Genomic DNA, 11,643 nt, shown 5'->3' with positions numbered 1-11,643 from the left:
TGGTGGTGCTTTTGGTTTGTTATTCGATAAAGATATATTCCGACTTAGAGCAAGAAATCATCATTGTATTTAACCATTTCACGATGATCTTTGTGGCTTCCTTTTTGCGATTTGCTGGCGGCTGAACGAACGGGCACAAGTATATTAGGAGATTTAAAATGCAACATACAACATACACTTACCAATGGACGACCAGACTGCGGATGAGGAGGCATCGTTGATGGGTTCGATTTGCGGCTGGCGTCGAGCCAGTTGCACCTGCAGCACAATGCCAGTGACGTTCTTGCCATGCATCTCGGCTATGGCGCGATCTGCCGACTCTGGTTTGGCAAAGGAGACAAAGCCGCGGCTGCAAAGAGATTTCACAATGATCTATTTATCCAAATCCAAAAGAAATGATCTAATTTGTACCTTTTTTCAATCTCCATTGACACATTCACAATTGTGCCATAATCGTTGAAGGTTTTCTTCAGGAAATCTTCGGTTACCTTGTTGCCCGACACAAATATGGTATTGCCAGCGCGTGGCTTCTCCGGTGGCGGCGTATCAATAGCAGCTGCCTTCTCAGCCATGACGCGTTCTTCACGGTCACGCTCAGTGGCAAAATGCTGATACAAGTTCTGGCGCCGTGGCTCCTCCTTGATAATCTCGCTGATAATGGTCTCCTGGGCCACATCGTTTTGAGTTGAGGAGAATGGCTGGTAGGACGCCACAGTGGTCTCCGATGTGGAGCGTTTCGCACGCTCCTGACCTTTTGGACGCTTGAACGACGTTTGATCCTGCTTTGTTTGCTGTTTCTGGATCGCTGGAATGGCGCCGCTCTTGATCAGCTTGCGGGCCACCTCGCGGGCATCGCGCGCATCCGTGGGTCGTTTTAGCGTCAACGAACTCTCCGGCTCCGGCTTGGGTGCTTTATGAGCCTGGAGTGCCTTTTTCTGCAAACGAAAAATATTACATTAGACAAAAATCAGGCGGGAAATCATTTTATTTGGGACTGCTGCGGCGTCCCACCTTCTTCTTGAGCTTCTGATATTTTGCCTGAAGCATCTGCTCCTCCTCAGTTAGATTGTTAGGAAAGTGAATGTAAACCATTTTAGCATCGTCTGCTTCTGTTTACTGCACTATTTTTGTTGTTTTCTATTCACTTTTCAATAAAGTTATTCCGAAATTTGTGATTTTGTTTGCCACCAGTGTGACCATCAAAAAAATACCGAAATACTGTCCCATTTTCAAAATATAAGCCCAGTGCTCAGAAATGCATAATTTTTCATTGACCGAATCAGGGATGAAATTCGTATGGAAACGATAAAAATCCATGCTTGTGTTACGTTTGATAAAAACAATTTCAGTAGACTTTTTGCAGACTTTCCTGCTTACTTTCACACGAAATTGGAATTTTTACTGATTTTATTTGTTGGTAAACACGAAACAGTGTAACCGTATAGCATGTGGACCTGGTCACACTCTGCCGCGCGCAAATTACATGACCAAATTTTTTGACATAATATTTTGTCGATCTGAATACCAGACGAAACAGTAAATATACCGACGAAAAACCATTTCATAAAATTATAATAATATTCTTAATTAACGTAACAAGACAAAAGTCAACGAAATCGTTATTTTAGTTGGTTCGATTTTGTTTTCTCTCTAGGTTACACACCTTGCAAGTAATATCGGATACGCGATATTTGTATTGGTTTTAGTATATTTCAAAACGAGGGGACGATATTTTTATGTTTTCTAGCATATTTTAGTATTTTCCAATATTTTTTTAGACGCGTTATGGACTTACCTCGCTGTGATAATACACCGATGTAGAAATGATGTATAACTGATGTACATTTTTTTGTTTTAAACCCACTTTATAAGCAATTCAATAAAAAGAGTGTGCCTTAATTTAAACAGTCCCTAGAAAATGTATTGATTTTTCGTATAAAAATATATGCACAGTACTGAGTGTCTTAGCTAGCTAGTAATATGAAATGGAATTTTAAAATCGTGGAATGTAATTTCCGTTCGCTGCAGTCAACAGTTCATCTTGGCGGGCTCCTTCATGAAGCATGCCGCGTTTCCTTAGCGTGACCATATTAAGCAAGGCTAATAATACGGCGATAACTTTGTAGAAGGCAACTAGTGTTGCAAATTGTTGGCAGAAATAATGCAACTCTGTGTGGTTTTCAGCCCTCACGCCATGTTGTCGTCGAGCTGTCAAAAATGTTCTTTCCTTCTCTTTCTTTCCGGTTAGCGTCATGGTAAGATTTAACAAAGTTTTTTCCGAGTCGGTTGAAAAATGTAAAATTTATAAAGTGCAAAACTCGCGCGACTAATAAAACATTGCACAAAAGTGAAGTGGCCAGTACGTTGATTTAATTCACGTAAAAACAACCTTCAACGCTGAAATATGGTGCGAAATAAATGCGTTTTACCATTTTCACGTGGTGGCGCACACCAACACAAGCAACGCGCTGGCCAGCATATACAGAAATAATTTTTTTTTTTTTTTTCGAGTGTTTCATATATTTCTCTGATTGCAGCCTTTCGAGAGATTCGTACAAACTGGTCGCATTGCCAAGGCCTCGGCCGGCCCCTTGAAGGGTCGCCTGGTGGCCATTGTCGACGTCATTGACCAAAACAGAGTAAGTGGCGACAGCCCGTGGTGGCAGAAGTCGAGCAGAAGCAGCAACAACAACAACAGGCGCGGCGCCCTTGCCTCTTGCACATGATGATAATTTGTCTTCTTGATAGGAAGTGCCAACTGACACATAAATGAAGCTAGTTTAACCCACTGAAAGCAAGCATGCAAGCGCCGCGACGCGACGCCGATTTTGTTGCTGCCGATGCGTCAACTCCAACCTAAAAACAACACAACTGAGCATGTTCTTCTCTTTTAGGTTTTGGTTGATGGTCCTTTGACCGGTGTTCCACGTCAGGAATACAGATTGAACAATCTGCATCTGACCAAATACCGCATTAAGTTCCCATTCACCGCGCCCACGCGCATTGTGCGCAAGGCCTGGACTGAGAGCGACCTGAAGGCCCAGTGGAAGGTCAGCCCCTGGTCCGTCAAGGCACAAAACATTTGCAAGGTGTGTATATGTAAATGGTTGTGGTGGATATTAATTGTATTATCGATTTCTGCACATGATGATAATTGAAAGTTCTTGATAGGAATTGCCGGCTGATACATACATGAAGCTAGCTCTGTTTCTAACTGATCGCAGTCTAAGATAATCAATCCCCCACTCTTGTATCTCTGTGTTGTACTGGTACTAATCTTGTCCATTTTAATCTCTTGCAGCGCTCACAATTGAACGATTTTGACCGCTTCAAGCTGCGTTATGCCAAGCGCCAGCGCAACAAGCTGCTGACCATTGCCTTCAACACACTGAAGAAGCGCACCAAGTCCGACGGTACTCCACGCATCCTGAAGAAGGATCGCCGTGAGCGTCTGCGTGCCGAGAAGGCCAAGGGTGGCAAGAAGGCAGCGGCCAAGAAGTAAACAATAAATTAACGAAAGTAACTGCTTGATGAACATCCACCACAATGGAGAAAATAAAAGAAAGTGTTATTTTTAGGAAAAACACGCACGTGGCCGAGTTTTCTTTTGCGTTGTTTTGGGGAAGCGGAAGACGCCCGTTCAGTTTGATTTTCAACAATTTTATTTGCTCTCAAGAAACAAAAAGGTCTTAACAGTCCACAGTCCAATTCTTAAAGCCACAGTCTACCAATTAAATTAGCACCGAATGAATGCCTAGGCATTGCCCTTGCAGTAGATCGTCTTCCAGTTGCTGGGATGGTTGTAGCCAAGGAGGATGGGCAGATGTAGGAACAGTGTGATATGCTCGCCTTGTATCGACGTCGAGACCTTGACCCAGTTGCGCAGCCATTCGATCATCTCCTCGTCGCTGAGATTAACTGGATTGAGGCCACGCAAGTAGCAGGAGTACCGCAGCGCATGCATACTTAAATTGTGCACTCCGCCTTCGCGGGTTATGGCCTGGTCCATGTAGTGCACAAGGAAAGCGTGCTCGTGCAGGCGGTGACGCTTAAAGATGCTATTTTGCAGTCCGTGCATATTGACTAGGCTTTTCTAAAACAATACAACAGTGTTTGAATGGTGGATTCTAATGGGTTCATCATCACGGTCTTACAACATGCTTCCGCGACATTCCCAGCAGCGAGTAGGGTCCCTCGACAAAAATATCCTTGACTTCCAGAAGCATCTCCGGCGTTGGATGGGTACCACTTCCCAGCAGGCCCAATATGTTCCTGAACTCTGCGTGTTTGGGGTGTCCAGACAGCGATTTGAGCTTGGCCTGCAGGCAGCGGAAGACAGCTTTGTTGTACTGTAGTCTTTGTTTCATATAGTAATTTTGAAAGTCGGTGCGCTGCTCTGCAGTCCAGAAGTGCGAAGTAAGAAAAACGCGGGGATACCAAAAGCTGCAAAGTAAATCACCTGGCATTATAATCATGTAGCACCCACGCTAATTGGCGAGATCTTACACAAGGGGAAAGAATGCATAGCCAACCATCGGCAGTGAGCAGCCAATTAGGGCCGGTGCAACCTTCATCATGTCCCTCGGCATCATCATGTACAGCTCTAGTTCCTGGCGATTCAGTGCCCTGATCCCTTGCGGCGAGTCATTGGCAATGCGAGAAATTTTTAAGAAGCGCTTCATGTCGCTGAAAAAGTCCTTTACGCCATCAAAGAAGACGTGATAGAGCTGCATGGCCTTGGGGAAGTTCTTTTCGAGAACCTTGTCATAGTTCTTCACATAGTTGAAGTAGCGTGTGAATATGTAGTCCTGCATATTATCTCGCATCTGCTCCCGCTTTGACCTGGGCACGTCCTGCTCCTTGGGCTTCTCATGATCAGGCATGTCGCTGGGTGGTAGGGTAGATGCTGTCTTAACCAACTGCTGGCCTTTTGGCGGATCCTTTGGCTTGTTTGCATCCCAGCCCGTCTCGTAGATGACCTTTCCAACGCTGGTTATTTCGGCGGCTACATTTCGCTTAATCGTCGGCGGTGGTGCTTCTCCTCCAGTCGATTTTCCAGAATATTTCCGTTCTGGTGGCAGTGTGCAATATGACTTCGGTTTGTTATCGCTGCCGGTAAATGGGATTTTAATGCTGATTGATAATTGGGGTCAGGAGATTGTTCTAACCTGGAATTGGTGCTGGTAATGTATAGCTGTAACAGTCTCTGCCGATCTTGGGGCCAACTCCCAGCCGAAACTTGGGCAAATCGCGCCGCCACACGCAGTGCCAACGCCATTCTGCAAGCACTACCACTACAAACCGCACACACAAGTGCGTCCAATTACGCAACCGGCAACTCCAATGCAGGAGCTCTCCCGCAACAACGTTATTTTGAAGTATATGCAATATAAATTTCACACGAACATAAGGATTAGAGCTACCAAACCATCGATAAGACTACCGATATACTGCACTTCAGCAATCATTTAAAGACCGTCGATAGTTTTGTTATCATAAGCCTATCTTTTTGAAAATTTGGATGGTAGGATTCTTGAATTTTTCCATTTAAACCGGATTTAATACAGTTTGAATTTGGAAACTGAAGGTTATATGAAGGCATATGATTTCTGTTTATAGCTGTATGACATTAGACTTTGGAAAATTGTCTGCAAAGAGAAAGATGGCACAATAGACATAACATTTTTACATTTGTAGCACTCCAACAACTGAGGCACTATTTGTGAAAAAATATTGTTCTCGAGCCCACCCACCCATCTAGCTAAATGGATTCTGAAAACAGCAACAATTGATAGTCTCAGCCACAGCGCTGCTCCCAAGCTCATCTGGCAAGCCTGGACTGGACGCATATATATATGTCTCGCTCTCACTGCAAGCTTTTTGTATAAAGCTGTCTCTGTTTTTGCAGATTGCAGTTAGCAAAGTCCAGTGTCATACAGCTATTACCATTTTTGCGCGGACTGATTTACACATATCGATATTACATTTTTAGCCCATTAAGGGCCAACGAATCTTGAGGACCTTGAACGCCGAACAGGTGAAAGATATCGGAATAATTATTTTGTTATGTAGAGAGGAAAGATGGATCTATGATTATCATTGTAGAACGGCATTATTTTTCGGGGTTTAGTTGTCCTAAAAAGAAAATTGTATCAAAATGGTACGAGCCGCTTAGGAAAGGCCCATAGTCGGTTAAGACCGGCAGATGTCGCTGCATTAAATAATAGCCGTATGTAGATAGTAGATGTAGTTGCCATGTAGCAGAATGAATTCATTTTTCGAATTTTTGAATTTTCTCGTTAAATATTTTTGCATATAATAATATATTTATTTATACTTCTTCAACTATAAAAAATAGATAAATATTGTTCGAAAGAAGGATCCAATGAGCATCCAACATACGCGATGATATCAATTGTGTCCCGCTAAAAGGGGTGCCCACCTTTAATGTTCTACCATTCGGCCCCACAGAGCGGGATTTTCTCGCACGGAAAATGGCTCGGAAAATTTTGGTTCGTTTGTTTTCGCTCGTCTGTTGCGTCGGTTGTGGGCTTGTGTCGCACGGAAAACTGCGCGGAAATTTGAGCGCTTGCTTTCGCCTCGTACTAGATGCTGGCTGCAGCAGCAACAACAGCAGCAAACAGCAGCGTCAGGACAAATTAAGCAAACTGAGGCCCACGCGCCACGGCCACGGCCAAAACCGTAACTAATCAGCCCCAGACGCTCATTTGAGCCATCAATGGCAGCCAATTTTTGGCCATTTTGCGGCATAAACGGAAACGGAAATGTGCGTTGCTTGTTTAGAAGCGTTACAGGAATGCTATGTTGCCTTAAGGGTGCTTGAGCCTTCGGTGAGTGGGGTGCTTGGAAAGAAGAGAAGACCTTCTGTGGGAAATTATAAAACTTAACGCAGCGCGTGTCCAACTTACTTGACTTTCCACTTCTGTGTGGCAGCCAAGCAGCCAAGGGGCATGGCACGTCAGGCAGAAAGAAGACAAGTCTCTAATGCCATCTGTGGGTACATAAGTACATAAGTATATACTCGCTTTCTTTTTATTTATTTTTTGTGTGTGTGTGTGCGTATGAGTGCTGTTGTATACGCGTGTTTTTTCCGCTTAGCCTTCTGTGGCTCCTTCGGCCGATTTATTTATCTGGGTGCCCCTCACAGGGTATGGGCACGTATAGAGCGATATGTACATATAGCCTGCCAGTCAGCTCGAAAAGCGAGGAGCAGAAGCTTCAGTTACACTATTGACACATGCACAAACACATAACATAGTTAGTTATGTACGAGAGTGTGGCATGGTGCTCTGGCTGCCCTGCCACATGTCGCACAACTTTGGGCGTTTGTTTGCTTCCGCTACCGCTGCCTCCCAGGAGCCAAACTCCCACTGCCATAAAAATAGAAATATCCGTAGCTGGAAGCCATAAATACTCCACAGCACTAGCGAGTAAATTTAATTGAAAATACATACGTCAATACCTCCCTCCACTTCTCGACCAGCAGCCAAACTTGTGGCATGAATAAATGACCAAACCCACTTGGGCCCCCGACAACAAGTTCAAGGTGGTGCCGAACTATGCTCCGCATTAAGCCAGCCGGACTGGCTCTCACGCCCCATTCACAGGGGGATTACATACAGCACCGCCGCATCACAATGGCCAATTTATGGAACTTTCTCTGTCAGTGGTAGTCAATTTAAAATAGATTCCGCTTTATTGAATTGCCCGGCAATGGCAATCCGGATAAGACTGGACTTTATGCATAATTCTGTTTAATGCCTTTCCGTGTTGCTGGGTCATGAAAAAACAATTTGTTCGGATTACACTTCACAGTGCAGAATCTTTGCCATCACTTGGGTCACGAATGGAAGAAACTGTTGGAGATTAAGGACTGGCACAAGCTATAAAATTCGATTTAATGGTTGAGAAATTCTCCTGGGAGCAGGCCATAGATGGGTCTGGTCTACAATAAACTGTCGGATGGCTATAATTCAATTAGTTTCTGTCGGCACCAGTAATTGCGTGGCCCGTTTAACGAACAGCACAAGCCACAGCAATCAATAAGGCCAACACAAATCGACAAATGCCAGGGAGATGGCTAATTGGTCAGTGTCCCGTCAATGTCCCCAGCTTATAAATACCATAAACTAGATCAACGAAAACGATGTCATCAATTAGCATACGTCCTCGGCAGACGTCGAAGCGAGCCCGGGCAGAGGCTTCTCTGCGAAGTGAGGAAAAGGAGTGCCTTGCCTTCGGTGTTGTGGCAGCTTCAAAGTTAATCATACGCACCGTTGAACCGGAGCAAATTGTGCTGCATGCTGTAAATGCAGTGCCAGCAGCAGGCTCACACAAACAGAAACACAGAGAAAAGCGATTGCTAAAGGGAAAGGGAAATCCAATACGACGAAAGCACATCCCCCCTCCCCTCACCGTAAAGCTACAATTTGTTGTCGTCGTCGCGCTTGTTCTCGCAAAGTCGAGAATTGTCTTGGCTCGACCGTGAAATGTGTTGTAACAGGCTTAGGATTATATTCAATTTGTGCCCCAAAAGTGGAACACATGTAAACACAGAAGGCCTGCTGTGATGAAAGGTGTCGGACTTGAGGGGATTTCGTGATGCGGCCTTGGAAGAGGCCAAAAACACACATATGATATGATGATAAAGGAGGAAATGGAAATGGAAATGGGGACTGGGGTAGACATCATTTGGAAACTGACAGCTAGAACCATCAATCAGTTGTGTTCAAAAGGGAAAACATTCCTCATCAAAAGCCAGGAAGCAACGCATAGGTTGGGCGAAGATCCGACTAAGAGCCAGATTAAAATATTAGCTATTATTTTTGACTTTGTACTGCACATAGTATGGTGGAAAATGGAACCAGAGCCTAAGGTAGGTGTGCACGTCTAGCGCGTCACGGCTTCGACCCATCAAAGAAGTCTCATTCTCCGCCCGAATTCCTTAATGGCAGAACCGAATGCTCACCTCTCGGTGGCGAAACGTGGGCGGAAAATGCAAAGCACGCGAAAATGCGTTTAAAAGTGTGCAAAACTTGGGGCGCAACTATTCGAGCCGGTTGCAGAGTGAATGATGAGCGAACTTTGTATGCAAATTCTTGGCGTAGCTTCGTATCCACCGTGCCACCCAACCACCCGACCGGGTGGACGACCCACTCGGCCGTCCTGCCCCGAGTTGCGGTAAATGTGAGTGACAGCCTGGCAGACACCTTGTCAATGGCTTGCGGCTACAAATAGCCCCAGCCTCAACCCCGAGTCGGGGCAGGGCAGGACCTCATACCGGAGACGCCACACAGCGCCAGGGTATGCAAAGTAGCAAACAACAGCCGTAGAACAGTGACGACAACAAGCAAGAACAGTGGCAACAGCCAAGCCAAGTGGCAACAGCGGCAGAGTCTGCTCTTCTGCATACAGCTGACTGACTACACATCTATATTAACGGGTCTCTCTGTGTTTGTGTTTGTGTTTGTGTGTGTGTTGTTGTGAGTGTGGCATGGGGCATGGGGCATGATGGCACAACTTTCACACGATTCCAGCCTTTTGTTTTTTGGGCCTTGACTTCGCCGCGGGCGTTGCTTTAATGAATGTGCAACACTGATGCATTTCTTTGGCGAACTACGGGGCAGAACAAAAACGTGCGGCATACCTTTCGGGGCGACACACAGAACTGTGGAGGCCAGAAGTGGTGGAATTTCCTAGCAAATGGGAAGTGGGAAATGGGAAATGCCATCCAGTCAGGTACAAGTACATGTTTCATGTTTCATTATTTTGGTATTGAAATTCCTTTGAAATTCCAGCGAAAAGACATGCCACTGTTAAAAAAAAACAGGCTACCAAAGTGTCAGGGTAATACCCTGGCGATTCTCTGGCTTCTATGGTAGCTTGGGGAGAGTTATTACAATACAATATCGATCAGATACCAGATACCAGATACTGGTATATAATTACCATATACATTTACAGACTATATACACATGGATGTATAATAATATTCGTCATTAGTGCAAACAGAAGATGTCTGCCAAGGCCAAGATGTCTCCTGGCAGCCGCCAAAAAGAAAGAGCAGAGAAAGCGAAATTGCATTGCATTTACTAGCATCGATGAATACTCCTTAGCTTGTCTTGGACCTACTTACAGGTCTGTGTGTCCGACTTCCTGCTTCGATTGTTGGGGTATTCTCCAAGTAGAATCCAAAGTTGCACAAACTTCTGTGCCAGTGTAGTTCTGAATTGAGTTATTTATATAAATTTGTTGGCATTAGCTGGAAAAAGCTTACCAAGACGAATACATATATGCAAATAGCAAGATAAATTATTCAAAATGCCAATAAAATTGTTACCGCAATTTGGGCCGCAAAATAATGGAATATATATGGACAGCAATTTCCATTGAAACTTTGTGCAATCTGAAATAGTGGCTAATGGAGGGGAAGATAACTTTTGAGAGCTGCTTGCATAGAGTCAATTAAATCACTTGAAAATCGATTGCAAGCCACACCTGCAGTGGCACTATCCGGGCAATCTGTGGCACACTTTTGTGCGCCAGATATGAAGAGGAGAGCAGACACCGACGGAGACTGCATTGTGGTCTACCCCAGGGATTTAGTTAGTTAATTATGTATGCAGGCTGAAAATGTTGCACAAACAATGAGTGAAAGAGCGAAAGGGGGAAAGGGGGAAAGGAAATTGTGCCGCTGGAAGAGGGTGCACAAATAAAGGCTTAAGAAGTTAAGCCAAACAGCTCAAGTATGTGCCACATAAACCATTGAAGCACCCACTCGCACACAAACACACACACACACACACACACAAATACACAGCCCCCGGGCAGGCACCATTCGCTTGGTGCCAAGACAGGGGGCAGGAGCATGATGCCAACGATTTGCCGGCTCAATGCACACAAATACAGACACCGCTTAGGGTGTGGCAGGGCCAGGAGATTGCCACCACGCTTAGATGCTTAGGTGCTTAGGTGCTTGGGGTAGTGGTAGTTGAAGTTTACTCAAATGAAGGATTCTTCAGGGTAGCGGAAAATTGAATTAAGTTTTCATTACGCAAATAACCAGCAGAGCACTTGCCATAACCCGTACGCTTCTGCATTATTTATTGCACTTTGCAGAGACGACCCCAAATTAACAATCATCACATAAATATATAATCAACAAGCGTCCACGTTCACGACCAAGGGAAGCAGAGCCGCCACAGAGGGGGCAGGAGCAGGAGCAGACACAGACTCGGGCAGAGGCAGAGGCACCAGCTGGCGGAACAGCAGACACAGCCAAGAGGAGCAACAGCAGAAGGAGGCCAGTGCCAGCAGGACACAGAAAAGACTCCTTGGCTGGCAGCCAAGAGCAGCTGGCAGCTGGCAGCAGGCAGCAGGCAGCACACCATGTAAACCTCTCTGGGGCCAGAGGGAGAGACAGTCCATGGTGAAGCGATGTGAAAGCTAAACACTTTGCAATATTAAAGAACAGCCAGCGTCGAACAGACCTGTTGCTCATCTCGAACATCCAGTCCGGGTCCAACACCGACACCAGACTCACCATCACAGACACCCAACACCAACCCCAACACCAACAGGCCGAACCCGACCCAGACCCGACTACCAGAGGACCAGAACCCG

The 11,643-nt window shown here is 45.4% G+C and overlaps 3 protein-coding genes across 3 annotated transcripts; 1 reads left to right on the top strand and 2 right to left on the bottom strand.

The window, feature by feature from the left end:
* Positions 1 to 1,128, bottom strand: LOC6602482 (negative elongation factor E). The gene is made up of 4 exons (XM_002027476.2): positions 1,012 to 1,128; positions 412 to 935; positions 183 to 349; positions 1 to 121 (listed from the first exon to the last, which is right to left on the bottom strand). The coding sequence occupies exons 1-4, from the start codon at positions 1,090 to 1,092 to the stop codon at positions 45 to 47; spliced, it is 849 nt and encodes a 282-aa protein (XP_002027512.1). The 5' UTR covers positions 1,093 to 1,128; the 3' UTR covers positions 1 to 44.
* Positions 1,129 to 2,389: 1,261 nt separating this feature from the next.
* Positions 2,390 to 3,586, top strand: LOC6602483 (60S ribosomal protein L14). Its single transcript, XM_026992953.1, has 4 exons — positions 2,390 to 2,407; positions 2,538 to 2,639; positions 2,895 to 3,089; positions 3,302 to 3,586. Exons 1-4 carry the CDS (start codon positions 2,405 to 2,407, stop codon positions 3,500 to 3,502), a joined length of 501 nt encoding a protein of 166 aa, XP_026848754.1. The 5' UTR covers positions 2,390 to 2,404; the 3' UTR covers positions 3,503 to 3,586.
* A 58-nt stretch (positions 3,587 to 3,644) lies between these two features.
* LOC6602486 (LETM1 domain-containing protein 1) lies at positions 3,645 to 5,400 on the bottom strand. Its single transcript, XM_002027478.2, has 4 exons — positions 5,169 to 5,400; positions 4,507 to 5,109; positions 4,155 to 4,443; positions 3,645 to 4,093 (listed from the first exon to the last, which is right to left on the bottom strand). Exons 1-4 carry the CDS (start codon positions 5,276 to 5,278, stop codon positions 3,755 to 3,757), a joined length of 1,341 nt encoding a protein of 446 aa, XP_002027514.1. The 5' UTR covers positions 5,279 to 5,400; the 3' UTR covers positions 3,645 to 3,754.
* Between the last annotated feature and the right edge of the window lie 6,243 nt (positions 5,401 to 11,643).

Source organism: Drosophila persimilis, unplaced genomic scaffold, assembly GCF_003286085.1.
Source record: "Drosophila persimilis strain 14011-0111.01,24,50 unplaced genomic scaffold, DperRS2 tig00000798-arrow-arrow-pilon, whole genome shotgun sequence".
Taxonomy (NCBI): Eukaryota; Metazoa; Arthropoda; class Insecta; order Diptera; family Drosophilidae; genus Drosophila; species Drosophila persimilis.
This window is presented reverse-complemented; position numbering and strand designations above follow the sequence as displayed.